We start from the raw sequence: 24,581 nt of genomic DNA on the forward strand, positions 1-24,581 counted from the left end.
ATACATCCATCTATTGGAAACATACAACATTGCACGATGCGATCAGCCCTGTTAGAGCTACCGGCCGAAATTCGTGTCAATATTCTCGAGCATCTGCTGCAACGTCCCATCTGGCATACAATTTCCAGGCCGAACACACAGGCTGCCAGAGATCATGGGTACACTGACGGAGTTGGACATGTAACTCTGGTCCGCGAAAGAGATGAATGGAGGTCTATTTCCGTCGCCAGGCCACCTGGCCTCACTATACTCTGTCCAGCTATCCTACGCACATGCCGTCTCCTTCACAACGAAGCCATGGGTCTGCTCTACGGCAAATGTCTCTTCGTCCTCAACATACAGAACATGCGGCCCCCAGCCCTTCCCTTCGTCAACGGACAGCCTGCAATAGCAGCAGGCCCTACGAAAGCCTCGATCTTCTTGCGCTGGATCAACCACGTACATATCCGCCAGCACATCACTCCAGAAGAAGACCTTTCGCAAAACGCTCAGGCTTTGGATTCTTTGATCAGATGTCTCAGTCCAGAACGCAAGACGACATCTCTGACTCTACACTTTGATTCGATGTGGTTCGTCAACGATGGAGAGTGGCCTCGAGACGCTCGGCCCGAGTATGTGTGGCAGCTGTTCGGTGCTGAACTCGCTCGTATGCGGATAGGTGATCAACCTCAAATCCGGGTCTCTTCGCACTGGTTGGAGCTGGAAGGAAAGGAGAGATTTGACGACCTGGCTTTGAAGATTGGAGGGTATGTTCGGCTGGCGTTGAACCTGATCATACCCAGCTGACTTCTGCAAGAATTGTTAATGGTCTGAACTTCATCTATTGGTAGTGTAGAGAAGGCCAACATACCAGGAGATCATTTGGACAGTGCGAGCATTGGCACTACGTTGGATGGCCGACTTGCGGTCTACCACTTCTTCTGTTGGCGCCCTGTTCGAATAAGATGGATTCGGCAGCAGAGCTGCTCCAAAATGCGGCCACTACTGTCTCGTGCCCCTTTTCAAGATCTCAACTGCACGCGAAGCTGGAGCAACACGGCTGCGTTTGATCGGCAAGACTGTTTCGATGTCGGCATTGGATGCTGTACCAAGATGCAAGTCTTCAATATATCCCTCTTGACAACCGCTAGAGGATACGCTCCTGTTCCGCCCTCACGCGATGACATCTCCTGTCGCCTGCGCAGTGGGCGTTTCTCATCCTTGATGTTCCGTGAAAGAGTCTTCAAGCTGTAATCGGTCTGCTTCGAATCGGCATGGTGGTGGTGAGGCTGCGTAGCTGTTTCAGCTTCTGAGAAGTCGAGAGAACCATGAACGGCTTGTTCTTGTCGAAAGGCTCAATGACGATGCATTGGAGAAGTCGTTGTTCCTTCGAGACGTATCCGCGTTCAGCATTGGGATGCAAAACCACAAAAGCTGCGACCGCTGCCATACTCATGGCTGGCATCGAAGGATCAGAGCCAAGATCATTCAAGCGAATTGTGCATGCCCTAACAGTCTTGGCAGGCGGGAGGAGGGATCGTACAGGAGGACCTCAGAGGAGACTTATACCTCGACGACAATTCACCGTGCCAACCAAACTCGGCGAAGTCTTTCGCTCAGATCGCTCTCTCGGATCGTATCGCTTGCGTCAATCAGCGGCAAATATCGCATGTGTCAACAGCATCTGGGAGAAAGAGCCCAATACTGACGCAAGCGCTACCAGTTGCATGTCCTCACACAGGAGAAAATTGTAGTTGGGAACGTTGTCTCGAAGCCACCAAGATGTGACGAGAACCTATTGGGTATCCCGTCTACGTCAACCGTGCATGCCCCATGCTGCTGAGCCTGCCACATCACCTCGAAGACGTCGTCAAGGGGCGGTGTCAGAGACACTCCTTTGCTGATAGCATCAGCATTGGTGCTCCGCGGGCCGGGAAGCAGAGCATCCGATCATATATCGCCATCACAGCCTCACGAAAAGTTCTTCGACTCTTCTATGCAAGGTACCAGACGTGCCACACACAACACCATTGCTCAGCGAGCGACGTCTACTTTGTCTTCACTAGCGCCGTCAACGACTCTAACTTCTTCAGGCGAAATCGAGCGCTCGGTAGCTCACCGAAAGTCAATTTGCATGAGCTTTATTAAGTGAGCTGGCCTTCCTGCAGCCCTGTGACGAACCTCCAAGCAATCACAAAAGGCTTGACAGCGGTTCCATGTTCCATGGCCGGCGTTCCTTCGACCGCGTCGGAGCAGGCTTGCGATGCTTGCCGAAAGCAGAAGAAGAAGGTCGGCATATCCTCTCCAGGTCCTCCGCCTTTGATATGAGGCTGAAGTGCTCTGTAGTGCAATCTCGCGACCCCAGCATGCTCACGATGTGCTCGACTGGGGCTGACTTGCGTTGGCGCTGGACGTCGACGATACGTCTTCAAGGAGCACAAGTCGTTCAAACGTAAACCGCGCAGCACGGCGGCAACACCACAGCCGCAAACCCCAAGGTGCTCGACAGTCAGCCCGGCGCCCACGAACGAGTTGACTCTACTCATTGCCACGTTTCTTGATACGATCAAACCATCGACTCCTGTACGGTTCAATCTCGCCGACACTCTCGGTCCCTTCCTCCGTGTCTTGCCTCAACGCCTAGGCGGAAATCGTGCTCTGGATGCAGCAACGCGAGCATTGGTCTCCGTGCATTCAAGCGTCTGCAAAGGGCGACCGGGAGACGCAAAGACATCGAGGCTTTATTCAGAGGGTCTTGCTGCATTGCGGCTCTGCTTATGCATTCCATCAGAGGCCAGCTCGATCGAGACCGTGTGCGCGGTATTATTGTTGACCTTCTGTGCGGTAGGAAGAATGTCGAGCAGTCTGGGTCATTCGCATCTGACGCATTTGCTAGAAATTCGGTGGCTTCGGTGGACAGCACTGGACCAGTCATTGCAATGGTGCGGTTCAGCTGCTCCGACTGCGGCACAATCGCGAGTCCCGCGACGACTTTGAAGTCCAGGTCTTGCAATCCTTGCGCGGCTCCGTGGTACGCCTCATGCCATACACCCATTGAGATGGTCAACAGTTGCTGAGTTTAGCCCCAAGATTTGCGAGGTCCTCTTCAACCGTGAAACCCTCATGAACCCTTGGAAATGGAACGACTTTGAAAGATTGCTCTTCCCCGACGACTTCAGCCCAGACTGGCAGAATCCCCTCACGATTCTCGGACAGATACCCAGATTCATCCAGATGTCACAGTGTATTGGACGCGATAGTGGCCACATAGGCATGCTCAGACGGCGCATCGAAACTGCATATGGCATCATGAGACGAGCCGAGAGCGTCCTCGCGCTGCAAAGAGCCATGAATGAACCAGATCCAGGCTTGGAAAGAGCAGCGAAATATGCCTGTACGCTGTCAGTGTGCTGCATGCTGAACTGTATGGTGCGGACCTTTCGGTTCGACGAATTGCTCATCCTCAAAGAGGCGGAAGAGCTTGTGGATTCGTCCTTGCAGCTGGTGGACGAGATGGATGCTTACCGTCCATTACGGGCGAGTTTCATCTCCCTGAACTTGTACACGGCCTGGATGTGCACGAACGAGCCGTCGAAAAAGAGGCGTCTCGAACAGGCGATTTGGCAGTTTTCCAGCGACTTCAGACCTCTGAACCCGGCGGATCGCCCTCAACTGATTTCGTTGCTTTGGGATCTGTCTGCAGACATGCACCTGAGTACCGCATCCTGGAAACCGTCGGCAAACGTGCTCGATATAGGGAGTCAGTATGCAGCTCTCACAACGTTTCAAACGAGGCAGTTTTCCGAGAGTCTCAGACCCGGCCTTTGGTAAGAAGACCAGACACCGAGTGATACGAGCCTCGAATCGACAGCAATGAATTGCGAAGCCGGATGAGGAATGTAGGATCTCGATATCGCTGTCGAAAAGCTCAACGCGATGTCGACACGACTCGGAGCCAACATCTCCTCGAAAACGCCGAGGCCAAGACCATCTCGTGTTAACGCCGAAGCTAGAGATCGAGCATCAGGTCACTCGGACATAACAAATAAAGCGCGACGCCATCATATTCCGGGGTTTAGGCATGACGAGACGATAGGCGGTCTCGATGTCCCAGTGCTAGTAGAGCGCCTTAGAACAATGCAATGAAGTACTTGCCGAGTTGTTCAGGGTCTGGGGCAGAGTGTATGCGCAGGGTGGAGTCTAGAGTCCAGACACTATTCAGAGAACAGAGAACAGTCTGTGCTGTGGCTCTGAGATCCAATGGAGGCATATGATGTGCTCGCGTCGGCGTCCTCTTTGAAACGCTTCTTGTACTTTATTAGGCAGTTGTGGTCAAATGCGACTAGGCCAGGTTACCTTCCTGATACACGCATGCATCGAGAGCAGATATTGTGGCGGTCTTTCACGAAGTCGAGTTGCAATTGATTGTCTCCGTAGAGGATAAATGCGAGATTCTGACATGTGAATCCATCCAAGAAGAGGTGATGTTGAAGGGGGAGGGACAACATGTCCAAGACGGGAAGGCTTAAACAACGACTCACGTGAAAAGCGGGTCTTCTTTCCCCACAATTAACTCTCTTGGAGCGACCTCGGTGAGCCGCCAGTATGCGCCTAATGATAACCTGGCCGCAGCGGGGGAGCAACGGCGAGAAGGTCGAGAGTAAATAATAAACCACACTCCAACACTACTAATACCACCTCCCGCCCGTCACAGTCAGCGGTAACTTGTACCTCAACCAGCCATCTCCGCTCTTCCTTCCTACATCTCGCGTCTCTTTAAGTAGAAGACGACGAGCTCCATTGCTGCCACAAGAACGATCTTCACCTTTGGATCTATGACAATGGCAGCTCGACGAGCCATTTCTAGCCGCACACTGCAGTCCATCTCCCTCCGACCAGCCGTAGCAAGAGCCTCGCGAGTAGCGGGCAGGATGCCTCAGAACCCCAATGCGACACAGAACGCTGTGAGGAGGATACATGCCACGAGCCAGCACCTCGCCTCCGCCACAACCACCGCAGCAACCTCTCCAGCACAGTATCCTACCAGCCACGACAAAGTCTCGCAGCCACTGGACACGACCAACTTCCTTGACAACCAATTCGTCCCTTCCAAAGCCACCCAATGGATCGATCTCCACGACCCCGCGACCAACAACCTCGTCACCCGTGTGCCACAGTCGACGGATGAGGAGCTCAAGGCGGCAGTAGACAGCGCTGATAAGGCGTTCCCAGCATGGAAGGCGACGAGCTTGCTGGCGAGACAACAGATCATGTTCAAGTATGTGGCGTTGATCAGAGAACACTGGGACAGACTCGCAGCCAGCATCACGCTGGAGCAGGGCAAGACATTCGCCGATGCGAAGGGTGATGTGCTACGAGGACTGCAGGTCGCTGAGACGGCTTGTGGTATCACTACACAGATGCAGGGTGAGGTGCTGGAGGTTGCGAAGGACATGGAGACTCGCTCGTACCGCGAGCCATTGGGCATCATTGCTGCCATCTGCCCCTTCAACTTCCCTGCTATGATTCCTCTCTGGACGATTCCTGTCGCGACTGTCACTGGCAACACCTGCATTATCAAGCCCTCTGAGCGTGATCCTGGTGCTGCGATGATTCTGGCTGAGTTGGCTGAGAAGGCGGGCTTCCCACCGGGTGTGATCAACATTATTCACGGTTCGGCGAAGACGGTGGACTTCATCATTGATGAGCCTCGCATTAAGGCCATTTCTTTCGTTGGCTCGAACAAGGCGGGAGAGTACATCTTCACCCGTGGCAGTGCACAAGGCAAGCGAGTGCAAGCAAACTTGGGTGCCAAGAACCACGCTGCTGTGCTCCCTGACTGCAACAAGAACCAGGCGTTGAACGCCATTGCCGGTGCTGCATTCGGAGCAGCAGGTCAGCGATGCATGGCTCTGAGCACCTTGGTTTTTGTCGGCGAGACGAAGGACTGGGCACCAGAGATCGCTGAGCGTGTAAAGGCCTTGAGCATGAACGGTGGCTTTGAGCCAGGTGCAGATCTAGGCCCAGTCATCTCTCCACAAGCGAAGAAGAGGATCGAGGACATCATTGGCACTGCTGAGAAGGAGGGTGCTACGATCGTGCTCGACGGCAGAGGCCAGAAGCCAGAGAAGTACCCCAACGGCAACTGGGTGAGCAAAAGTCACTCCACCACGAAAAGCGATATCCACTAACATCTCTATTCTAGGTCGGCCCCACCATCATCGCCAACGTCACAAAAGACATGACCTGCTACAAAGAAGAAATCTTCGGCCCCGTCCTCGTCTGCCTCAACGTCCCCACCCTCGACGAAGCCATCGAACTGATCAACGACAACGAATACGGCAACGGCACCGCCATCTTCACCTCCTCAGGCGCCACGGCGCTCAAATTCCAGAAAGAGATCGAAGCCGGCCAGGTCGGTATCAACGTGCCCATCCCCGTCCCGTTGCCCATGTTCAGCTTCACGGGCAACAAGAAGAGTGTGGCGGGCGGCGGTGCGAATACTTTCTATGGCAAGCCCGGGTTGCAGTTTTATACGCAGTTGAAGACTGTGACGAGTTTTTGGAGGAGTGAGGATGCGATTAGTACGAGGGCGAAGGTCGATATGCCGACGCATTCGTGAGGAGTATATATAAGAAAAGTTGAGGGGATGTGGGGTATGCATGTATTGATGAGTAGTTGTTGTGTGCACAAGGCTTTGAAACTTATGTCCTCCCCTTCATAGTCCCTTTTCTTTTCGATTTCTCTACGCCGCTTAGAATAAGCCCCTTCCCCAAATCCACAAAAACCTAAACTCCTTTCCCCGTCATCTCCCAGATCAACCAAACCACTCCACCCTCCGCCCCCTCCTCTCCAAATCCTCCACCCCCCTCCCAAACTCCGAAACCAACGTCCTCACCTCCGCCTCCCCAACCTCCACATCGCCCAACCACTCCTTCAACTCCCGCAGATACCCCTCCCATTTACACAACCACTCCCCACCCCGCGGAACCTCCGTCTGAATCTCCATGCTCAGACTCCTCAGATTCACCGCGATGCGCACGGGCCGCAGGGTGTACCTCCCCGCCAGCGCCATGGCGATGCCGTGCGGGACGGGGTGGGGGTGGTTGAGGTGCGAGAGGAGGGGCACGCGGTCGAAGCCCAGCAGGAGGATGTTCTGCAGACAGGGGACGTATTTGTCGGTGAGGGCGGCGAGGAAGAGGTGGCTCGTGTGCAGGGCGGAGAAGGTCGTGAGGGGGAAGATGAAGGTGTTGAGGGAGTAGAATAACGGGAGAGTTTCGTGGCGGAGACGCCGGCAGGTGCGGGCTATAGGCGGGTGCGTGGAGGAGAGGGTGCCGATGAGGAGGCCGCGGGTGGAGGTGGGTGGGGCGAAGGGGGTTGTTTTTGAGGAGGGGAGGATGGTGTAGCTGAGGATGGAGAGGAGGAGTTCGGTTGGGAGGGAGAGGAGGCGGGACCAGGGTTGCGTGGTGGTGGGGGCTTGCATGTGGTCTTGTCGCCAGATTGATGGTCGGGGTGGGGGGCGTGGTTTTAGTTTTTTGGGGGAGTAGGTGAGGAGGGATGAGGAGATCCAGGTTGCCCAGTGGGCGCTGTGGTTTTTGGTTTCTTCGACGAAGGCCCGGGCGGCGGAGAAGGCTTCTGGACTATGCGTTAGTTTCGTATTTACGAATCGATAGGGTTGCTAGAGATTGTTTTGCGTACCTTCCTCAGTGAGCGGATTCCGCCATCGTTGCATCAAGTAGTCGACAACGCATTGCACGGACTTGGAGTCTTCTCGTTCGTGTGCGACGCAGTCGAGAAGAATCTCTTCCTCTCCTTTGAATCTATGCTTTGTTGTCAGTATGTACCCTATCATATGTCAAAGAGGTACCTCACTGTTGATAGTACAGACTTCGCCGGCCTCGAATGACCGACAAGTCGTTCTCCCAGTCCTTGGACCTGCTTCTTCCAAACAGAGTCATTTTGACACCGCCCGCCGTCCGTCAATAGTAGTCACAGCTCAGCAGGTGAGGTCAAAGAGCTCGTTGGCGATCGAGCAATCAAGCAAACGAGGCACATGCAAGTATTACACGTGATGGCTTACATGTCTCACTCCACTGCACTTGCCGTTGTGGACAGCTAGACTACATTGCACGCATTGCGAGCACTTGATTGAGTTGCCCGGCTATTATTTCGAAACTGGTTTTGGCAGGTGATGGTGAGCTGAGCGAGTGACCGGGGAGCTTTTGAAGCTCGAAAGTCTGTCAGGCAACGAATTAGGCAGCAGCACCATGGTTTTGGCGGCCTCAGAACACAGCCCCCCTTCTCAGCAGTATACGAGGTGCAATCCTACGACGGCTTCACAGCAATCTCCACTCCATCCCACACAGCCGTCGCACAAGTCGTCGACGCAGTCATCATCAAATCATTCCTCTCAATCGTCGTGCCATTCTTCACCCAACAATTCGAGCCCCCGCCTCTCGACGACGCCCGATACACCGCCGCGACACATTGCGTTTTCGAGTTCGCCCCAACCTGGAAGTCGTTCCATATCGAGCACATCTGAATGCAGTCGTTGAACGTTTGTGCGATTGCGCCTGTCATGTCTGCCCCGATGAGGTCGTATCCGCAGTGCTTGGTGAAGGTGTACGAGGATTGCAGGCCGTTGCTCCGGTTTGGAGTGATTGTTGAGCTGTTGCTGTCTGGACAGTCTGTTGTTGGCGTTTGCGTTGGGAGGGACGTGGAGGTAGCGGTGCCATTGACAGATGGTGGGTTGGATGTTTCGCTGGAAGCGAGTGTCAGCTGAGTTTGCATTCACACGGCGGTGTCCAACGCAGCTCATCCTCATGAGCATACTAGCATCACCCAGTTGGCACTTTTGACGCGTAACGTACCGATCATCATACTTCTGCACACTCTTCACCCCACCAACCGCGCCGCCCACAGACGCACCAATGGTGATGACCACGAGAAGTGCGACGAGACTCCAGAAAAGCCACGTGGGAAGCCCAGCAATTCGACGAGAGTCTGTCTTCCTGTGCCATAGGGCAGACTCGAGGACATGTGTCGGCGCCGTCCCTGGTTGCACGTACACCTGCTTGTCGGATGCTATCGCCTGTGCTTCTGGTGCTTGGTCGTGCCGAGTATCGACCCACTCCAACGTGCAATTGGAAGGAGAAGAAGGCATGATCTCTGCCTCTGTGGATGGATTGTAGTAGAATAGACTGTGTGGGAATGGGCGCCCGAAGACGCAGTTAGCAGTGATCTAACGTTCTCTCACCGGCTGACTGTGGAGTATAGTTGTGTCGCGCAGCACAGTGGTCGCACATGTGCGTCCCCATGGACTTTCAGCCGTCATTGTTATCGGCTTAGAGGCTTGGTACTGTCGCCAGAGTAGGACAAACTGAGCCACCTCAAGGAAGGACTCTGCGTTCAAGCCATCGAAGCCACCTTCATGGGGAAGGAAAGACCACGCCGGTGAGAGTGCAAGTCGTGCTGCATAATGGAATGTTGGGGGCTAGGCACACCCTGGAATACCGCTCGTGGGTTAGTGATCGGGCCAGCAGCGACTAAGTAACGTTGGGCGTGCAGTGGCTTCGAATGCTGCGATTGAGGGCATTGCGATGGGTGGATTCGTGGATGTAGTTGCGAGAGCGTGGTGAAGGAGGAAATGAGCTTAAGAGAGTCCTAGCCGACCAGAATTCCTCCTCTCATGAGATCTTGTAGTTAGACTCCTGCGATGGGCCTTCGAGGCCAGTTCCTACGGTGTACGTCGCTTGGGCAAAGCAATGCTCGAGACATCTTGCCCAACCCGAACTTTCACATCCGCGAAGTCGATTCGGGTCTTTCCAATGCGCTTTCGAAGATCTGCAGGCACAGCCTGCTGCAAGCCAACCGTCTTCTCCAGTCTCTGTGAAGTAGGAGGTTGTAAGGACCAAGCAATGCTGACATGGAACGCTTCGGAATCCTTGACATTCTGCTCAGCCTCCAATGGCTTGGATCTGGTAGGTTCATCCTCTTCGTACAACAGAGGCTGACCGAAGTCCTTGGCAAGACGATTGCATGCCTGGAGAAGCCTTGGCAATTCGCGTCCCTCAGTTCGCTCGAGCTTGAGGACGAGGAACCATCTCGTCGCGTCCTCATTGGGATGCCAGATCAAATTCGCCGGCGACAGATCGAATTCCCGCACTGCGGTCTCAGCTGTGACTGCTCTCAGACGGTTAAGAAATGTGTTCTTCTGTTCGGTCTTCAGGCTCAATGGCCGTGATAGAGAGACGTGCAGGGGTAATTGAACACCTAGATCGTTCTGCAAGAGGCTGTGCACGTTTTCAAGGCCATTTTCAAGAGCATGCTGGACATCCCGAACGGCCAGGCGAAGCAGCTTGTAATCTTCCTCCTCAGGATTCCCTCTTTGGCATCAGCATGGATGAAGAGATGACGACTGAACTGAAACGAGTACTCCCTTTGCCTTACTTACACTCAAGATAAACATGCGCCGGCCAATTCCCCGCGACATGAGGTGTTACGCGTTTACGTCCCCCATGCAGCGATGGGTCGTCCTGGGTGCTTGTCCTGACGGCCGACGAGTACAGATCACGAAACGCCGGAGGCAGTGGAGGGAGTTTGGGGTCGCTCCCCGAGACTCTTCGCTTCTTGGCCGGGGGCAGGGACGAGTCCGGGTGGTTGGAATCGTCGCTGTCGGAGTCGGAATAGTCGACCAGAGCCATGACGAGCCTATGAGAGCAGGCGAATGGTCTGGATGGTGCTGGGACGTGTCGATGCCGTGGCTCTGGTGAGGTTCGCGGTGCCCGGCGATGACGCCAATTCTATTTTAGCTGGACGCGCAAATCGGGCGTTGCCAAGGAGTCGGATTGCACGTGAAGCCAGCGTGCACTGTTCGCGTGTGGGCGTTTGATCGTGAAATGCAGCGGGTAAGGGTCCTCACCACGTCACTGGATCCACCGCAGCAGGAAGCATGGGAAGCTGCGGATGCGTGAGAAAGCCGCGTAAGACCTGCTGCTCTCCTTCTTGTAGCCACTGTGCTGTACAATACTCGCTTCGTCTGTCCCTGTTCCTCTCTCCTCATCACCATCTACTGCGTTTCATTCCCCATTGAACTGCACTACTCGCATTGGAACATCGGCTTGACTAATCCCATCATGACCCAAGCAATGGGCTCGAAAGAGTAAGCACCTCATGCAAGGGGCCGCCCATTGAAACAAGGCTGACGATACCTCTCCTCCCACAGGGCGGCTGCGTACCTGATTGACCCAATGAACGACCCAGAGCCGTCCGCAGAGACGGGTCCTGGAACACACTTCGGCAGCACCTTTGCTCCAGCTCCAGCGCAGAAGACATCCAGTCCTACCACTCCACCACGCACATCGCTCAGCTCAAACAACCCTTTTCGCGATAGCACTGAGAAGCGACGATCGCCCAAGGCATCACCCAACGGCAAGAACGTTGCCTCCGCCTCCGAGCGACCTATCAGCCAGCGCAGCAGCCCGCGTGAACGATTTCCCGACTACCGCGCGGAAGCCTTCAGCGACTACAAGGAGTCTCCACGACGTCGTTCGCAACCACCGCCATCTTATGATGATGCGACTGCCTCTGCGAGCAACTCAACAGCCCACCGCCACCGTCGCCGCACCAGCTCGCTTAAGGAGCGCTACCCAGGCGATCGCAGCCACGAACCATTGGAGATCCTCCGTAGGGACAGCAAGAAGGCCTACCGTAGCCCTCACTTGAGGAAAAATCATATTCCGGGTCCAGACACCATCGACCGCCTTGATCCTGCCATTGCAGGCCGTGCATACCATCACGAAGGCCCATATGACGCGGCGCTGCTAGCGAGGAACACCAGTTACGAGAACTCGCCTCTGGCAGCGTTGAAGACCAGCAACGACGAGGCCCTGAAGGCTACTCCACAAGAAAGCATTAAGGATGCTGTGGAGCGTCACAAGCCGCTCGATGGAGTGGCGAGCGTACCCCCGGGAATGCCTGATAGGTTCGGCAGGACGTACAACTACGAGGAGGGCGCAGATCTCATGCATGAAGAGAACAATGATGGGCCAGGCTACAAGCGCTGGGCCGGAAAGGTCGGCAAAACATGTCTGGTTCCTGGTTCAAGTACTGACGTTTTGGCAGGATTACTCCCCTGACGACCTCAAAGGCGAAAGCGAACCTGCATTTTCCCTCGACCGTGCTCTAAGGGCTCACAAAATCAGCGACAGCGGTATCGAATTGCAAGAAGGCACCCATTTGATGAAAGACTACAGCAAGAAGAAGGAGAACGGAACGCTGGACAATAGAGACCCCGTGCACATTGCAGGCGACGATGCCAAGTACGCCGATATGCAGTTTGCCAACAGCCACGATACAGATGCCGGGGTTCGACGCAGTGGAAGCCTTCGCGAAGGCTTGAAGAAGCGCATTGGCAGTCTGAGGAAGAAGAGGGCGGACAGCTGAACTGCTGCTGATTGTCATCAACTGCATACGACATTCCCTTCATGTTTTGATTTCGTGGGTCTGAGGATGCTCTAAATACGAGGGCATATACGAAGGAGTTTGCCGCAGGCTTAGATTGCACATGTTTGATGCAGATTATACGAACCAAAAGATGTACGAAGCATATCACAGACAACCTATGGACAAAGACTGTATACCGACGTGGGCAAATTGCTTGTTGAATCTGAGGCAGTAAGTGAAATTTCCACTGTTTGCTATCAACGTGACTCTTGCGAAGGTCAGGCATCAGTGGACAAATTAGGCGAATGACCACGTTGTTCAGTGGCATGACTTACAAGACAGCAAACGCTTGCGCAGCAACATGTTGACTGTCCACAACTGCAACTGCATTTGACTCTGATCTTCGATCGTCAAAAGAACAGAGTCTTCAGCTACACTACAAGAATGAGCGCAATGGGCACTTCATCAGAGGCCAATTCGCCAACGAAACCCGCCAGCGGCAGCTCTGAAGGAGTGGACGAAGAAGAATCACAGCTCGATCACAGAGCAGGCGATGGACAAGACCGGCTGCATCAACTTCGAGATGAGCATACGATGCTCGAACATACCGAGCAAGTACAAGCTGAGCCTCTGGCTTCAAGATCTCCAGCACCCCGTACGCCGCAGGAGCTCGATGAGGAGAGTTATGGCTCCTTCTCCGCTGCTGCTTCGGCACAAGACCAACCCATCGACTGCTTTGAGAACGAGGAGGGAGAAGCTGAGCTGGCGGCGGCGTTGGAGCGATTGCATCACAAGCATACCAAACTAGACCAAGAAGGCGTGCTAAACGGCCAGCTTGACGGTGTCCCCGAGATGGACGATGATGACGATGAGTGGTGTGATATGCACGAGGACCTGAGGATGTTGGGTGCGAAGGGGTTGAGGGCGAAGGAGGTGAGAGAGGTTGATAGGGGTGTAGGAAGGAAGTGTCTGAGTCAGGTCGAATGAAAGACAGAACGGGGCTCTCGAATGTGTCGATGCGGGTGGGAATGAGTGGCTGAGAGTGTCTCTGCGGTCTTCGCAGCAGGGTATGGGACGCCGCAGTACGTGATAGCTGCCTGTTGCTTGAGGGGGCCAGATCGGTTGGGTCTTGTTTACACTGCATGTTTACTTCGTTGTGGGGCAGCATTCGATATCCTGTATAAATAGCAGGGCCGCATTCACTTCAACCATTGTAAACTCACCTCGAACCTAATCCAAGCAATCAAAAGTACCCAACAATGCCACCCATCAACCTCACCATCCACTCCTTCACCCCACCCTCCCCCACATCGCCAACACCACTATCCATCAAACTCACCCTCCCCTCCGCCCAACAACCCAACAAAAACGCCCTCCACCCCGCCACGCACCTCCAACTCGCATACACCTACACTGAAGACAGGCAAGAAATTTTTAATCCTAAGCCGATCACGTCGGCGGATCTGGTGTTGCTCGATGCGGAAGAGGGGCTTTACGAGCTGGATGTTGCCAAGGGGGAGATTCCGAAGGCGAAGAGCGGTGGGACGGCGGAGGTTGTTTTGTATGCTTTGGCGAGGGAGGAGGTGCTTGGAAGGTGGAGCGTGGGGGAGGTGGAGATGGAGGGATAAGGGATGGTTGATGGTGAGAGGAGTGATGTGATGTGGCGAGGCGAGGCTTTGGTTGAGACAGAGGTCGTTGATGAGGCCATGCGGGGGCGGGGATTCCGAAGAATAGCCGATGGTCTCAGGTTCAGGGAGGGAGAGAGTGCGGTTGTTCATACATCAACAGATAACTCGAAGAGTGTCAACAATGTCGTCGCTCTCTAGACTTCAGTAGTTATAAATGCAAATGCAAAACAACATGGCCGCTTACCAAAGCACGTTCAGCTCTTCGGCTTTCTTTCTCGGCTTTCCGTCTCGTAGACCTTCCTCCGACACATCCATCACGAAACAACGATGTGAGGCGTCGACACCATGGCCCCTGGACACACGGGCAAGCGAGCACGGGTCGTGTGCGTTCGATGCCACGAGAAGAAGATTCGCTGCGATTTGCAGCTTGCGCGTGATGGTTCCCTTCCTCGACATTGCAGCCACTGCGTCTCGGCCGATGCGGAGTGTACCTTTCGGCCCTCGAACAAAGGCCGTAGGTCCAGGAAACGGGAAGGCATTGCGGTCAGAGCGGTTGAACTATACCAGAAGAATGGCGACGAAGGCAATGCCCTTCGAGAATCATCTGTGCCTCGCGATGGAAACCATGCTACAGCGGTCGACAGGAGTAAACATCATGTGGCGACCACCCAAAGAACTTCAATGTCTCGACTTGATGACATCGACGATATCCCTCCCATGCTCCAGCAAAGCAATCTCGAGACGTACTGGGAGTTCATCTACCCGTGGTGCCCAGTCATTGATCCCGGCCCAGAAGCCGCTTCAGAGCCGATCCTCAAACATGCGATAGCCATGTTAGCCGGAAGTGTGAATACACCGTTGATACCTCATGCCAAGCCAAGAGACCACTACCGACGCGCCAGGAACTTGTTTCATGCCGAAGGAACAGATGCTCTCACACGCGTGCAGGTGGCTCTCCTACTCTCCTGTTCAAGTGCAGGACCACCCAATGTCGGTAGTACTGGAAGTCCATTTTGGTGGATTGGCGTTGCCATACGCCTGGCGCAGGATATCGGTTTGCATCGTGAGCCTCCATCAGGAGTATCAAAAGAAGTAGCTGGCTTGAGACGGCGGATCTGGTGGACTCTCTACGCCCGGGAAAGGATTATTGCTATCTGCCAGGGCCAGCCATGCATCATCGACGAAGACTACACTGATATCGAGCCTCCTCTAGAGGATGACTTCCCCCCTGCCTGCGCCTCTTATGCATTTGCCTTCACTAGATGGGTCCACCTTTGCGACACTATCGGCTTCGTCAACAAGCAAATGTTCCTCTCGCACCGCACCGGTCGGAGCCTCCCAACTCACGACATTGCCAACCGGCTAACTCACTGGCTTCGAAGTATTTCTCCAGCCTTGCAGCTTCCCATCTCCGAGAATCGCACAACATCTTTCGATCGACATGTCCACTTCCTGTACCTTCCTTACCTCGCGACGATTTCGCTGGTGTATTTGAACACCTCTCAACGGATCCCAGAAGCGTGTGCCGCTGCTGTTATTGCAGCGGCGTGTACCACACGCATATTTGAAGACTTCCTCGCTAGAGGTTGTGTTCGTTTCCTTTTAGGGCTGGGCGATTGGTACATCGCCATCGCTGCCCTCTCCCTAAGACCGCTGCGGTCACTGGACTTTCTATCTACACACGCCATGGCACAGATTCGCCTTCTATCTATTGCTCTGAAACAGCTTGTCCCAACCTCATGTTCAGCAAAGCTTATAGACGCAGGCTTGGACCGACTTATGAGCAAAGAGAGATTTGAGCACGCTCTGCGGACGCCCCTTCAGGGGCACGATCATGCGGCAAATCCAGCACGAGGTCAGCCGTCAACCCTGGACGATCTTTGTGCCGGAGATGGAGTCCCTTGGCCAGAGTTCTTCCCTTTCGTCTCTGTCGAGACGAGTCCTCTGCTCAAGGCGATTTTGACGGAGTGTCAGCACACATTCCCGGAGTTATGGCCGGAGGTGGACCTGAACCAATTCAGTGACTTTCTCGAGGAGTTCAATGATGGCTCTGGCGATTGGTCGTCCTCTGGAGTACTTACTTGAATGTGATAGTGTTTGGCAATAAAGCGGCTAATTCTACGGCTAACTTGACGGCTTTTAAGACTTCAGAAAGCCGTGTCATGTGGACACATTTGGATTGGCTACATCACACTGAAGGAAGCCGAAAGGAAAGCCGACAGTTCTGCTTCAAACTTCAAGTTGAGCCCTGAGATGCAATGTCTAAACGGCCGTTCGGACATCGTTGTCATGTCGACATTAACAAGCAATCAAGATGGACGAATTCGATATAAATCGAGGCGACAGAGCCATGTCGACGATCAACAACACAAACACGAGTATCAACGCAAACGAAAGAAATTAGACACGAACATTTATCCAGAAGACTACGACCCTTTGAAACCCACCGCTTATGATATTCGACCCATACTTGGAACCTCAACAGCAATGTCCACACGTCTCACAGTCGTCGGTGCCACTGGCACACAGGGCGGTGCAGTCATCGAAGCAGCACTTGCGGCAGGAGGTTACCAAATTCGTGGCATCACCCGTAACACGTCCAGCGAAACCTCGCGAGCTCTCCAAGCCAGGGGCGTCGAGATGGTCAAAGCCAACCTTCTGTCCTTCGACTCGGTAAAAGAGGCGTTTGCAGACTCCAACGCCATCTTCGCCATGACCGACTTCTTCCAGCCTTTCGCCGCGCTGGAAGCAGACGCCGAGAAGACTATGGAGATGGAGTGGCAGCATGCGTTCAATATCGTCACGGCTGCTGCTGAGACACCTACGCTGAAGCATTTCATCTGGAGCACGCTTCCACATGCTGCGAACATCAGCAATGGGGAATATAGTGTTCCGCACTTCGTGGCGAAGAACCGCGCGGAAGATTATATCAAGAATGTGCCAGATCTCTTGGCGAAGACGACATTCTTGTGGGTTGGGTGGTATGCGAGTAACTTCCAGTATCCCATCTTCAAGCCGGCGTTGATCGTGAGTTCAACTTCAACTCCACATGTAGAGTTCTCGCCGCTAACTGTTTGCAGAAGACAGCCAACATGCACGCCCAATTTGCCCCAGCTCCAGGAGACACCCGCATCACCTCAATCGGCGACACCCGCAACATCGGCGACTTCGTCGTTGCAGCCTTACGGCAGCCTGAGAAGACCTTGCCCGGTCGATACATCAGCGCGACCATCGAAGACACCAGCATGAGGAAGATGCTTGACGACTGGTCCGAGGCCTCGCAAAAGGAGGCGATCTATATCGAGGTCTCTTTGGAAAGCTATGATCGATTGTGGCCGGGCTGGGGGTTGGTTGAAGGGGAGTATCTGAGGTTTAGCCAGGAGTTCGGGGAGAAGGCTTGGCCTTTCGAGGGGGTTTTGACGGCGAAGGATTTGGGGGTTGAGACGGGGAGGATGAAGGGTGTGTTGGAGACGTTGAGGGGGATGCAGTTGTGAGTGGTTTGGTTTGGCTTTAGTGAAAGTAGATCTCTGCTTTTCTTTGTTTGTACAGGATATAGACATATCGAGCAACTGCGTCGAGGATTTTTCATGGCTCCTCTCTCCCAATCCGTTCCATCGCCTTCTTAAACGCCCTCCCTCATCCAACAAAACGCTCCATCGCTAAATCGTACTTTGAACAAGAGAAGAACATCTCCAACTCAAAGAATAAAAGCCTTCCCCCTCCTCATCCCCGGCCTGTTCTCCCTCCCCTCAAACGGATAAGGACTCCCCCTCCGCATCCCCGGCCTCGACGACGAGCACCCGTATTGAGCCATGTACCCCTCGCTGAAGGTATTATGACGACTGCTGGAGGTGCTGGAGCTCGATTGAGGGGATTGTTGATCCTGTGACTGAGGATTGAGAGGATCTTCGGGTGCTGCGCGAGGTGAGGCGGTGGACGAGGCAGAAGACATGGGCGTAGGTGTTTTCGAGCATTGAGGGTTGAGTTGGGGTGGTATGGTTGCGATTTTGAGGGGCCGGGGTGGGGTGCCCGACGGTGGTGTTATGTGGTGGTGGTGTGGTGGTGGTGGTTGTGTTGTGGGTTGTTGTGAGGTTGGCTTATGTGATTGTAGCCTTGATAGTTGTCGAGCGTAGATGTTGTTGATGGGTTGTTTTTGTGAGAGACAGATGTTATACTGTTCAATGCTGTATCGAAGATGCAATGACAAAATCCAAACCTCCAACAGACCTACCCTCAAGCGATATATATCTCCCACACCGCGCGACGGACGGATGACAATTCCCCATGCCAAGCGTCCTTCGTACACGCATACCACAGCTGCTCAGCCCTGTAGACCCGGCAAGGACAACTCCGAACGAGGCGGGCTCGTCAGAATTTCCAAACGCAGAGCGCACCAGTACCAGCAGTGTCTGCGTAGAGTAAGATGCGTGACAGATCCCTGTGCCCTCATTGAAAGAATAGCAGCGACGCACACGTATCCATAAGCAGGTCCCGACGGCATCGTACCGGACGCCGGAATCGGATATGATGTCTCCTGCTGTAGATAGCACAGAAGAGTAGGGGAGATCGGTACGTAGGGCAGGGCGGGTACATGTCAACGGCAGACGAGCACGGAAACTCGCCAGGCATAATTCCAATACGCACAAACCTTGCTTTCCGCCAGTCGTGAGGATCTTTGTTGCGTCAACACTTAGGAGGATTATGCGATTTGAGAAGACGCGCTCGAGATTCCATCTGTGGCCTTCTTCCCGCGGGCTGTGCTGCGTGTATGTCGGGATCGGCATGCCGGCTGACGGTTGGTTCCTGAGGATATGACGTTGCCTCTCAAGTACATCTACCGCAGCTTCCGCCGTTCTCGCTGGTGTCGATTCTCGAGGATTTGTGTTTTGGTCTTCTGGATCGTGGGGAAGAGGCGGATCTAGAGGTTTATGAGGTCTGCGAGTTCGGTCCGACGGTCCAACTTGCCTGGAGATATCGGAGGACTACTATTATTGGGGCGACGACATCGCGTTATAAGCGATGGCTCTTGGAATGGAGCAACACTCGACGGCCGTATACATGTATATGTCGACCTCATTCCTCCCAGGCTCCTCGCGGATGTGATCTCTTGGTCTTCAGTCTTGCCTGAGGAACGCAGGAGCATACGGCCGTCCACGAATTGCGAGGATGCGAGGAATCGAGATCTTCGCTAGTTTGATGTCAAGAATTGCTCGACGTAGCATATTGGCTGCTCGCAAGAGCTCGTCGTGATGCAGAAGGACGTTGCCAGGTGTCTTTCTGATGGAGGATGAGACTGAGAAGAAGACCACGGACCGTTGTCGACGCGCTACGGACATGGTCCGTGCTATCGTGGTAAAGTGTAACCACGACGCATTCTTCGCCAGGTCCTCTCTTCAAGAGGTCACCTCTACAAATCTCACTGACATACTCGTATTCGACTCTCATCAGCTCATATCTCAATGCCCTAGAGTCCTTCGAAAGTGGAATCGTACACTTACTCACAATGCCGGCTGCACGCATCAGTCCTTCAGCCTTGAATGATCGGGATCCAAATACGCAGCTAACACGAATTGCCGATAAGCCCACGCTCAAAGCGACGAAAGAAGTACCACCAAAACGGTCAGATGCCAACATCGAAGCACTCAAGAAAGTAGCAGAGTCATTGCGGCCAGAGCCATTTCCAGAAAGTGCAGCAACACTTCCCGAAGTTCAAGATCGAGAGGAAATCCGAACCTCGTTCTCCCAACCGCAGCCTGATTCTTCGGCACTTCTCGCACGTCTCGACTCGTTTCTGGAGGTCCAAAAGCATCAGCAGAAGCAGATCAACACCCTCATAGCCGCAGTGTCAACGCTAACGTCATCGATCGAAAACATCGACTCTCAAGTCGACTACATCGAAGGGGGTGTTGATCATACGAATCGGGGCATCACCTGCTCAGGCTTGACCCTGGAATCGATTCACCATTCAGTCGTGGGAAAGAATATGTAGGGTCGTGTGAAGAACATTTTGGACGCAGTAGACAACCTGGAGGCCATCGAAGAGACCGTTAACAGCGTGGAGAACAAGGTAGAGAATCTGGAGTGAATTCAAGACATGGTGGAAGAGACCCGGGATACCGTGAATGAGATCAAGTCGAAGACTGCAGGGCCTTCCGCTGGGCAACCCCCTCCAGGTGCTGCCAAAGAAGAGACCTCGGGGGTTATCCTGCAAAATGTACACCGGCTGGGCGACGCGCTGAATCAGGTCTACATACAGGTGTTCGAGATAGCCCAACGTTTGGACCAAGGTGTTTTCGTTGGACAATTGGCGCGACCGGGACAACAGTGCGCTCCACGATAGGGGAAGAGACCCAGACTCTTGACTGTACGTATATACGTATGCAATGCAGCAACTGTTGTCGTATTCTGAGCTGTCCCTAGAGGATAAGACCAACATGAGCATGCAACGACAGGCTTTTTGGAGAGCCACTCTGGATATTGTTCAAGGTGCCACTTAAATAAGAGTCACCACAGGATCAATGACCAGGATTTTCCAGCTTGAAAGAATCAACACAGGATGAGAAGGTTGCGATGAGGCTTGCGACTCGCCGAATGAGCGAAGGCACAAAAGGAGACCGTTGCCCGAAGTCAATGCGTTATGTTGACATGGTCTGTGCTAGAATATCTAAGAGCTTCAGCACACGCGTTACTCGAATTATTCTGCTTCATCTATCAAAAAACTGAGGCAAGACTTCGCCGTCTTTCGCTATTCACCATGCCGGCCACAAGAGCAAAAGCCAGCGCCTTGCGCGCCAAAAACCCCAATACCAAATTGCTCAAGCAGGTTACCAACAAGCCAGCACTCAAGAGCCAGAAAAGGAAAGCCAGCGCAAAGTCAGTTGCCAATACTGCTGCATTGAAGGAAATCGCTGGGAACGCAACCACTTCCTCGACATCGCCGGCTTCATCGACACCGAAAGCTGCTTCTACATCCGCATCAAACTCGCCGTCTCAATCCGAAACGCCACAAGACGGTGTGTCGAAAGCTGATCTCCAGACACTCATCAGCATCTCCAGAAATGGACAGAAGAAGCAGGAGAAGCAGCTCGACAAATTACTCTCTGACGTCGCCGCCCTGAAGGCTTAAATGCAAGCCAACGACGCAAAGATCGATCAACTAGGCGCTCTCATCTTCAGCCGGGTTATGCAGGTCAAGCAGGACGTACGAGACGTCTTCGACATAGTTGCGGAGATCCCGGACAATCTCCAATACGTTTCCGACTACGTGGAGAGGCTCGACGACATTGAGGAGACCGTCAACAACATCGAGAGTAAGACCGAGGATTTGTCGGTGTTTGAAGACAAGATCAATAACATCGACGAGAACGTGGATGACATCAAGCAAACATGTGCTGAAGAGGGTACCTTACAGACGTCAATGCAGATGATGAACCACATGTTCGACCACTTCACTAATCCGGTGGCACCAATCGACCTGACCGAGCTGCTTGACCAGCATACTGTCATGCTGAACCAGATCTTCAAACAAGTCCTCAGGGGCCGTTAGAAGATGTTCAGAATGTTCACCCGAGTTCTTTTGCACACAGAATGTGTCGCTCTTGGCAATCTGTCTATTTGACCGAGAGCCTAGGCAGCTACAAAATGTACCAAAGCAGCAAGAGCGTAATGACTTACACATTCATTGAACTAGCATAGTCTGTGGCCTCCACGTCTCGCACGCTACCAATCTCTCTACGGAGGACGTCTCGCTCGCATTGAGCTTAAGCCAAGCAAATCTCGAGCCGAGTACGTCCCTGCCCGATGGGGAAGTTCTAGTATGCAGATCCAAGCCTCAAAACAATGTCGTCAAGACTCTTTGTCTGGAGCAACTCTCCAAGTCTAGTATAAATGGAAGCAGCTCCCGCGTAGCAAAGACCAACATATAACTAAACAGAGCTCTGAGGATTCGCAATTGAGACTTCCCTGCCATGAATTCATCCGCATCGTACCAGGGAGGGTACATCGACCCCAACTTTCCAAATCCAATGGGTCCTAATGATGCAACGATTATAATTTATGGGTACATTGATCTTGAATAGTCCAATGATAGCGATGGCATCGACTGACTTCCCTACCAGCTACACTCCTTCTCTCGCAGTGGGAGTCCTCGGAGTCGTCCTCTTCACAATCGCCTCAATCGCCTCAATCGCCCACCTCTACCTCCTCATCCGTCACCGCACTTGGTACTTCACGCCCATGCTCGTCGGAACTCTCATGGAAATCGTGGGCTACATCTTCCGGATCCTATCCAGCCAGCAAGATCCTTACTCGGTCCCTTGGTTCGTGGTGCAATACTTCTTCATCGTCATCGCTCCGGTGTTCTTCAGCGCGGCAATATACACCCTCGTCTCAGCTATGATCAACATCTATGGAAAGGAGTATGCACCGATGCCGCCGAACGTCGTTCTCGGAGTTTTCATCACTTGCGATGTGGTAGCGACGATTGTGCAGATTGCGGGTGCGGCGTTGGTCGGGGTGGCATATTCGAATCAGAAGAACCCGACGACGTACAATCACATCCTGCTGGCTGGTCTTGCTTTCCAGGTCTTCTCCTTCGCGGTCTTCTTGGTCGTTCTGGCATGGACTTTGGCCAAAGCCCGAAAGAGCCCTACGAGCATTGAGAGAGGCTTCATTGCGGCTCTTGTGGTGGCAACGCTGGCCGTGTATCTGCGGACCTGCTTCCGTCTCGCAGAAACGGCGGAAGGGCTCATGCAGAACTTATCCACGCACGAAGCCTTCTTTGGCTGTCTGGAGTTCGCACCTATCGTTGTGGCTGTCTTTCTCTTCACGTACTGGCATCCAGGCCGGTGGCTCAAGTCCGGAGTACTCGCCAGCGGCTGACTTCGATCGAGCTTCAATCAGCATCCAAGCGGTAGTGACTCCTCGAGAACATATCCCAGAAGACGCCACATATGTGGGATATCCGCGTGCTCGAACGCAGCCGGAAATGGAAGCAATGCGGTGATGGCGGGATCGTCGAGAGCGCAAAGATATGCTACGATAGCCTTGCACTCGGACCGGGCTCGCTTCGTTAGCCACCATTGGTCGATCTGCCTGACCAGTGCAAACCAGTATGATACCAATAGCAGGCCTCGTGGATCTCTTCTCAACAGCAGCGTCTTCAAATTTGACCAAACTCTTCCCAGGCACGCAAAGAGTGTGGCGTAGTTCTCTGTGCTGGGCTTGAGATGAAGACAGGGTGTAAGAATCCGGACGATGTAATGGTATGGGTTGTTATCGGCAGTGGATTTGGCGTCCAGTTTACAAAGATCAACAAAGGCCCATGGCAGTCCATCGATGCCCGGTCGAGGACTGCTGAACGTACCATCAGCATCATCGGTGGATTCAAGGATCTGGCTCCATCTCGATTGCGGTTGAAAAGAACCGAAGATGTAGAATAGACTCTTGAATCCACCTGTTGCCGCGAGAGGATCAATGGTACGAGAGAATGCATCCTGGGCACTCATATTTTTTTCGAGAAGTACGTCGTCATGGATCCCGAAAGTCAGCATGATCTGCAAGAAGAATGCGGCCATGACGGAATCCCAATTCCCATTATCGCAGCCTGGCTTCAGGAGGGTCAAATGTTGTCGGTGGAGCTGTAGGCCTCTGTCCCAATGCGTAGCCTCCGCCAAGGCCAGGCCAGGTTGGATGCTGTCACGATGGAGATGTCTTTGGTGAGCACATGATATCTGTTGAACTCAGCATCAGAGGACCATACGTTGGCTGCAGTCGGATGAACTCACAGCAAGAATCAAATGCATGAGAGACGGCTGACTCCACGCATTGCTTCCCACGAAGGAGTGCATGATGACTTGCATTGAGGAGCAACCAAGCGTAAGCGAAGTTACCGATTGGAAGTGCTGTAGCATACGCGCATTGCTCAATCGGGAAGTATTGCCTCCATGTAAGAGGTTTTCCAGATCCGTATCCACCAGATCCACGGCCATGCTGTACATGTCGGACGTCACAATCTGTGGCGAGCTCTTCATCGATTGCGAGGCAGTCGAAGGCGAGGAAAGCTCTGAATAGACGCACTCTGCTTTGAGTTTGGCACATTTGCCACATTGCGGCTTGCCTTCTTTTAAGAGTTACTGTCTGCATTCCCAATAGCTTCTCAACCTCATAGGGACGTACCATCGCACTGCACATCATGTTAGTGATTACACTCGTCCAAGAGTCCTGAGAAGACTGACTTTGAGCCTCCGCCTTTTGCAGCCTTGGCAGCCATCTCGAGACTTTCGATGTGTTTTCCTCGGGACAAATGGACGCGGTTGGCTTTCTGCGTTTCGTTGTTGCTGGATGTCAACCTTGAAAACCGACTGGAAGGGCTTCGTAGCTCGATTTGACACCATTTTCAAAGAAGCTCGTCGGCGGTGCTAATCTGCTTCAGTGCCGGCGAGTCCTTGCGTGGTTCAAGTACAGAGCGTTGGTTCTCTCGTACATCAAGGCAACCAAATTGAATCATGGTAGGCACCGAGAATGTCCTCG

General features: G+C 53.5%; 15 protein-coding genes across 15 annotated transcripts; 12 read left to right on the forward strand and 3 right to left on the reverse strand.

Moving 5' to 3' along the window:
- Positions 1–36: 36 nt before the first annotated feature.
- On the forward strand, positions 37–1,233 carry M409DRAFT_57094 (uncharacterized protein; the record flags this gene model as incomplete). The annotated part of the gene is made up of 2 exons (XM_033813515.1): positions 37–746; positions 831–1,233. 2 exons carry the CDS (start codon positions 37–39, stop codon positions 1,231–1,233), a joined length of 1,113 nt encoding a protein of 370 aa, XP_033664882.1.
- Positions 1,234–2,202: 969 nt separating this feature from the next.
- M409DRAFT_25768 (uncharacterized protein) lies at positions 2,203–3,810 on the forward strand (the record flags this gene model as incomplete). The annotated part of the gene is made up of 4 exons (XM_033807823.1): positions 2,203–2,268; positions 2,326–2,823; positions 2,876–3,010; positions 3,070–3,810. 4 exons carry the CDS (start codon positions 2,203–2,205, stop codon positions 3,808–3,810), a joined length of 1,440 nt encoding a protein of 479 aa, XP_033664883.1.
- A 1,100-nt stretch (positions 3,811–4,910) lies between these two features.
- Positions 4,911–6,601, forward strand: M409DRAFT_25769 (uncharacterized protein; the record flags this gene model as incomplete). The annotated part of the gene is made up of 2 exons (XM_033807824.1): positions 4,911–6,128; positions 6,185–6,601. The coding sequence occupies 2 exons, from the start codon at positions 4,911–4,913 to the stop codon at positions 6,599–6,601; spliced, it is 1,635 nt and encodes a 544-aa protein (XP_033664884.1).
- Positions 6,602–6,796: 195 nt separating this feature from the next.
- M409DRAFT_57097 (uncharacterized protein) lies at positions 6,797–7,937 on the reverse strand (the record flags this gene model as incomplete). Its single annotated transcript, XM_033813516.1, has 3 exons — positions 6,797–7,614; positions 7,678–7,799; positions 7,852–7,937. 3 exons carry the CDS (start codon positions 7,935–7,937, stop codon positions 6,797–6,799), a joined length of 1,026 nt encoding a protein of 341 aa, XP_033664885.1.
- Positions 7,938–9,715: 1,778 nt separating this feature from the next.
- Positions 9,716–10,682, reverse strand: M409DRAFT_68223 (uncharacterized protein; the record flags this gene model as incomplete). Its single annotated transcript, XM_033817732.1, has 2 exons — positions 9,716–10,362; positions 10,433–10,682. The coding sequence occupies 2 exons, from the start codon at positions 10,680–10,682 to the stop codon at positions 9,716–9,718; spliced, it is 897 nt and encodes a 298-aa protein (XP_033664886.1).
- A 432-nt stretch (positions 10,683–11,114) lies between these two features.
- Positions 11,115–12,423, forward strand: M409DRAFT_68224 (uncharacterized protein; the record flags this gene model as incomplete). Its single annotated transcript, XM_033817733.1, has 3 exons — positions 11,115–11,140; positions 11,204–12,053; positions 12,103–12,423. The coding sequence occupies 3 exons, from the start codon at positions 11,115–11,117 to the stop codon at positions 12,421–12,423; spliced, it is 1,197 nt and encodes a 398-aa protein (XP_033664887.1).
- A 444-nt stretch (positions 12,424–12,867) lies between these two features.
- On the forward strand, positions 12,868–13,410 carry M409DRAFT_57100 (uncharacterized protein; the record flags this gene model as incomplete). Its single annotated transcript, XM_033813517.1, has 1 exon — positions 12,868–13,410. One exon carries the CDS (start codon positions 12,868–12,870, stop codon positions 13,408–13,410), a length of 543 nt encoding a protein of 180 aa, XP_033664888.1.
- A 272-nt stretch (positions 13,411–13,682) lies between these two features.
- Positions 13,683–14,051, forward strand: M409DRAFT_25773 (uncharacterized protein; the record flags this gene model as incomplete). Its single annotated transcript, XM_033807825.1, has 1 exon — positions 13,683–14,051. One exon carries the CDS (start codon positions 13,683–13,685, stop codon positions 14,049–14,051), a length of 369 nt encoding a protein of 122 aa, XP_033664889.1.
- Positions 14,052–14,396: 345 nt separating this feature from the next.
- M409DRAFT_57101 (uncharacterized protein) lies at positions 14,397–16,136 on the forward strand (the record flags this gene model as incomplete). The annotated part of the gene is made up of 1 exon (XM_033813518.1): positions 14,397–16,136. One exon carries the CDS (start codon positions 14,397–14,399, stop codon positions 16,134–16,136), a length of 1,740 nt encoding a protein of 579 aa, XP_033664890.1.
- A 402-nt stretch (positions 16,137–16,538) lies between these two features.
- M409DRAFT_57102 (uncharacterized protein) lies at positions 16,539–17,607 on the forward strand (the record flags this gene model as incomplete). The annotated part of the gene is made up of 3 exons (XM_033813519.1): positions 16,539–17,078; positions 17,132–17,541; positions 17,601–17,607. The coding sequence occupies 3 exons, from the start codon at positions 16,539–16,541 to the stop codon at positions 17,605–17,607; spliced, it is 957 nt and encodes a 318-aa protein (XP_033664891.1).
- Positions 17,608–19,554: 1,947 nt separating this feature from the next.
- Positions 19,555–20,040, forward strand: M409DRAFT_25775 (uncharacterized protein; the record flags this gene model as incomplete). Its single annotated transcript, XM_033807826.1, has 1 exon — positions 19,555–20,040. The coding sequence occupies one exon, from the start codon at positions 19,555–19,557 to the stop codon at positions 20,038–20,040; it is 486 nt and encodes a 161-aa protein (XP_033664892.1).
- Positions 20,041–20,805: 765 nt separating this feature from the next.
- Positions 20,806–21,177, forward strand: M409DRAFT_25776 (uncharacterized protein; the record flags this gene model as incomplete). Its single annotated transcript, XM_033807827.1, has 1 exon — positions 20,806–21,177. The coding sequence occupies one exon, from the start codon at positions 20,806–20,808 to the stop codon at positions 21,175–21,177; it is 372 nt and encodes a 123-aa protein (XP_033664893.1).
- A 57-nt stretch (positions 21,178–21,234) lies between these two features.
- Positions 21,235–21,597, forward strand: M409DRAFT_25777 (uncharacterized protein; the record flags this gene model as incomplete). The annotated part of the gene is made up of 1 exon (XM_033807828.1): positions 21,235–21,597. One exon carries the CDS (start codon positions 21,235–21,237, stop codon positions 21,595–21,597), a length of 363 nt encoding a protein of 120 aa, XP_033664894.1.
- A 421-nt stretch (positions 21,598–22,018) lies between these two features.
- Positions 22,019–22,931, forward strand: M409DRAFT_68228 (uncharacterized protein; the record flags this gene model as incomplete). Its single annotated transcript, XM_033817735.1, has 2 exons — positions 22,019–22,110; positions 22,169–22,931. The coding sequence occupies 2 exons, from the start codon at positions 22,019–22,021 to the stop codon at positions 22,929–22,931; spliced, it is 855 nt and encodes a 284-aa protein (XP_033664895.1).
- An 816-nt stretch (positions 22,932–23,747) lies between these two features.
- M409DRAFT_57106 (uncharacterized protein) lies at positions 23,748–24,321 on the reverse strand (the record flags this gene model as incomplete). Its single annotated transcript, XM_033813520.1, has 4 exons — positions 23,748–23,782; positions 23,837–24,188; positions 24,228–24,234; positions 24,287–24,321. 4 exons carry the CDS (start codon positions 24,319–24,321, stop codon positions 23,748–23,750), a joined length of 429 nt encoding a protein of 142 aa, XP_033664896.1.
- Positions 24,322–24,581: the final 260 nt, after the last annotated feature.

Source organism: Zasmidium cellare (assembly GCF_010093935.1).
Source record: "Zasmidium cellare ATCC 36951 unplaced genomic scaffold M409scaffold_28, whole genome shotgun sequence".
In the NCBI taxonomy this organism is placed as follows: domain Eukaryota; kingdom Fungi; phylum Ascomycota; class Dothideomycetes; order Mycosphaerellales; family Mycosphaerellaceae; genus Zasmidium; species Zasmidium cellare.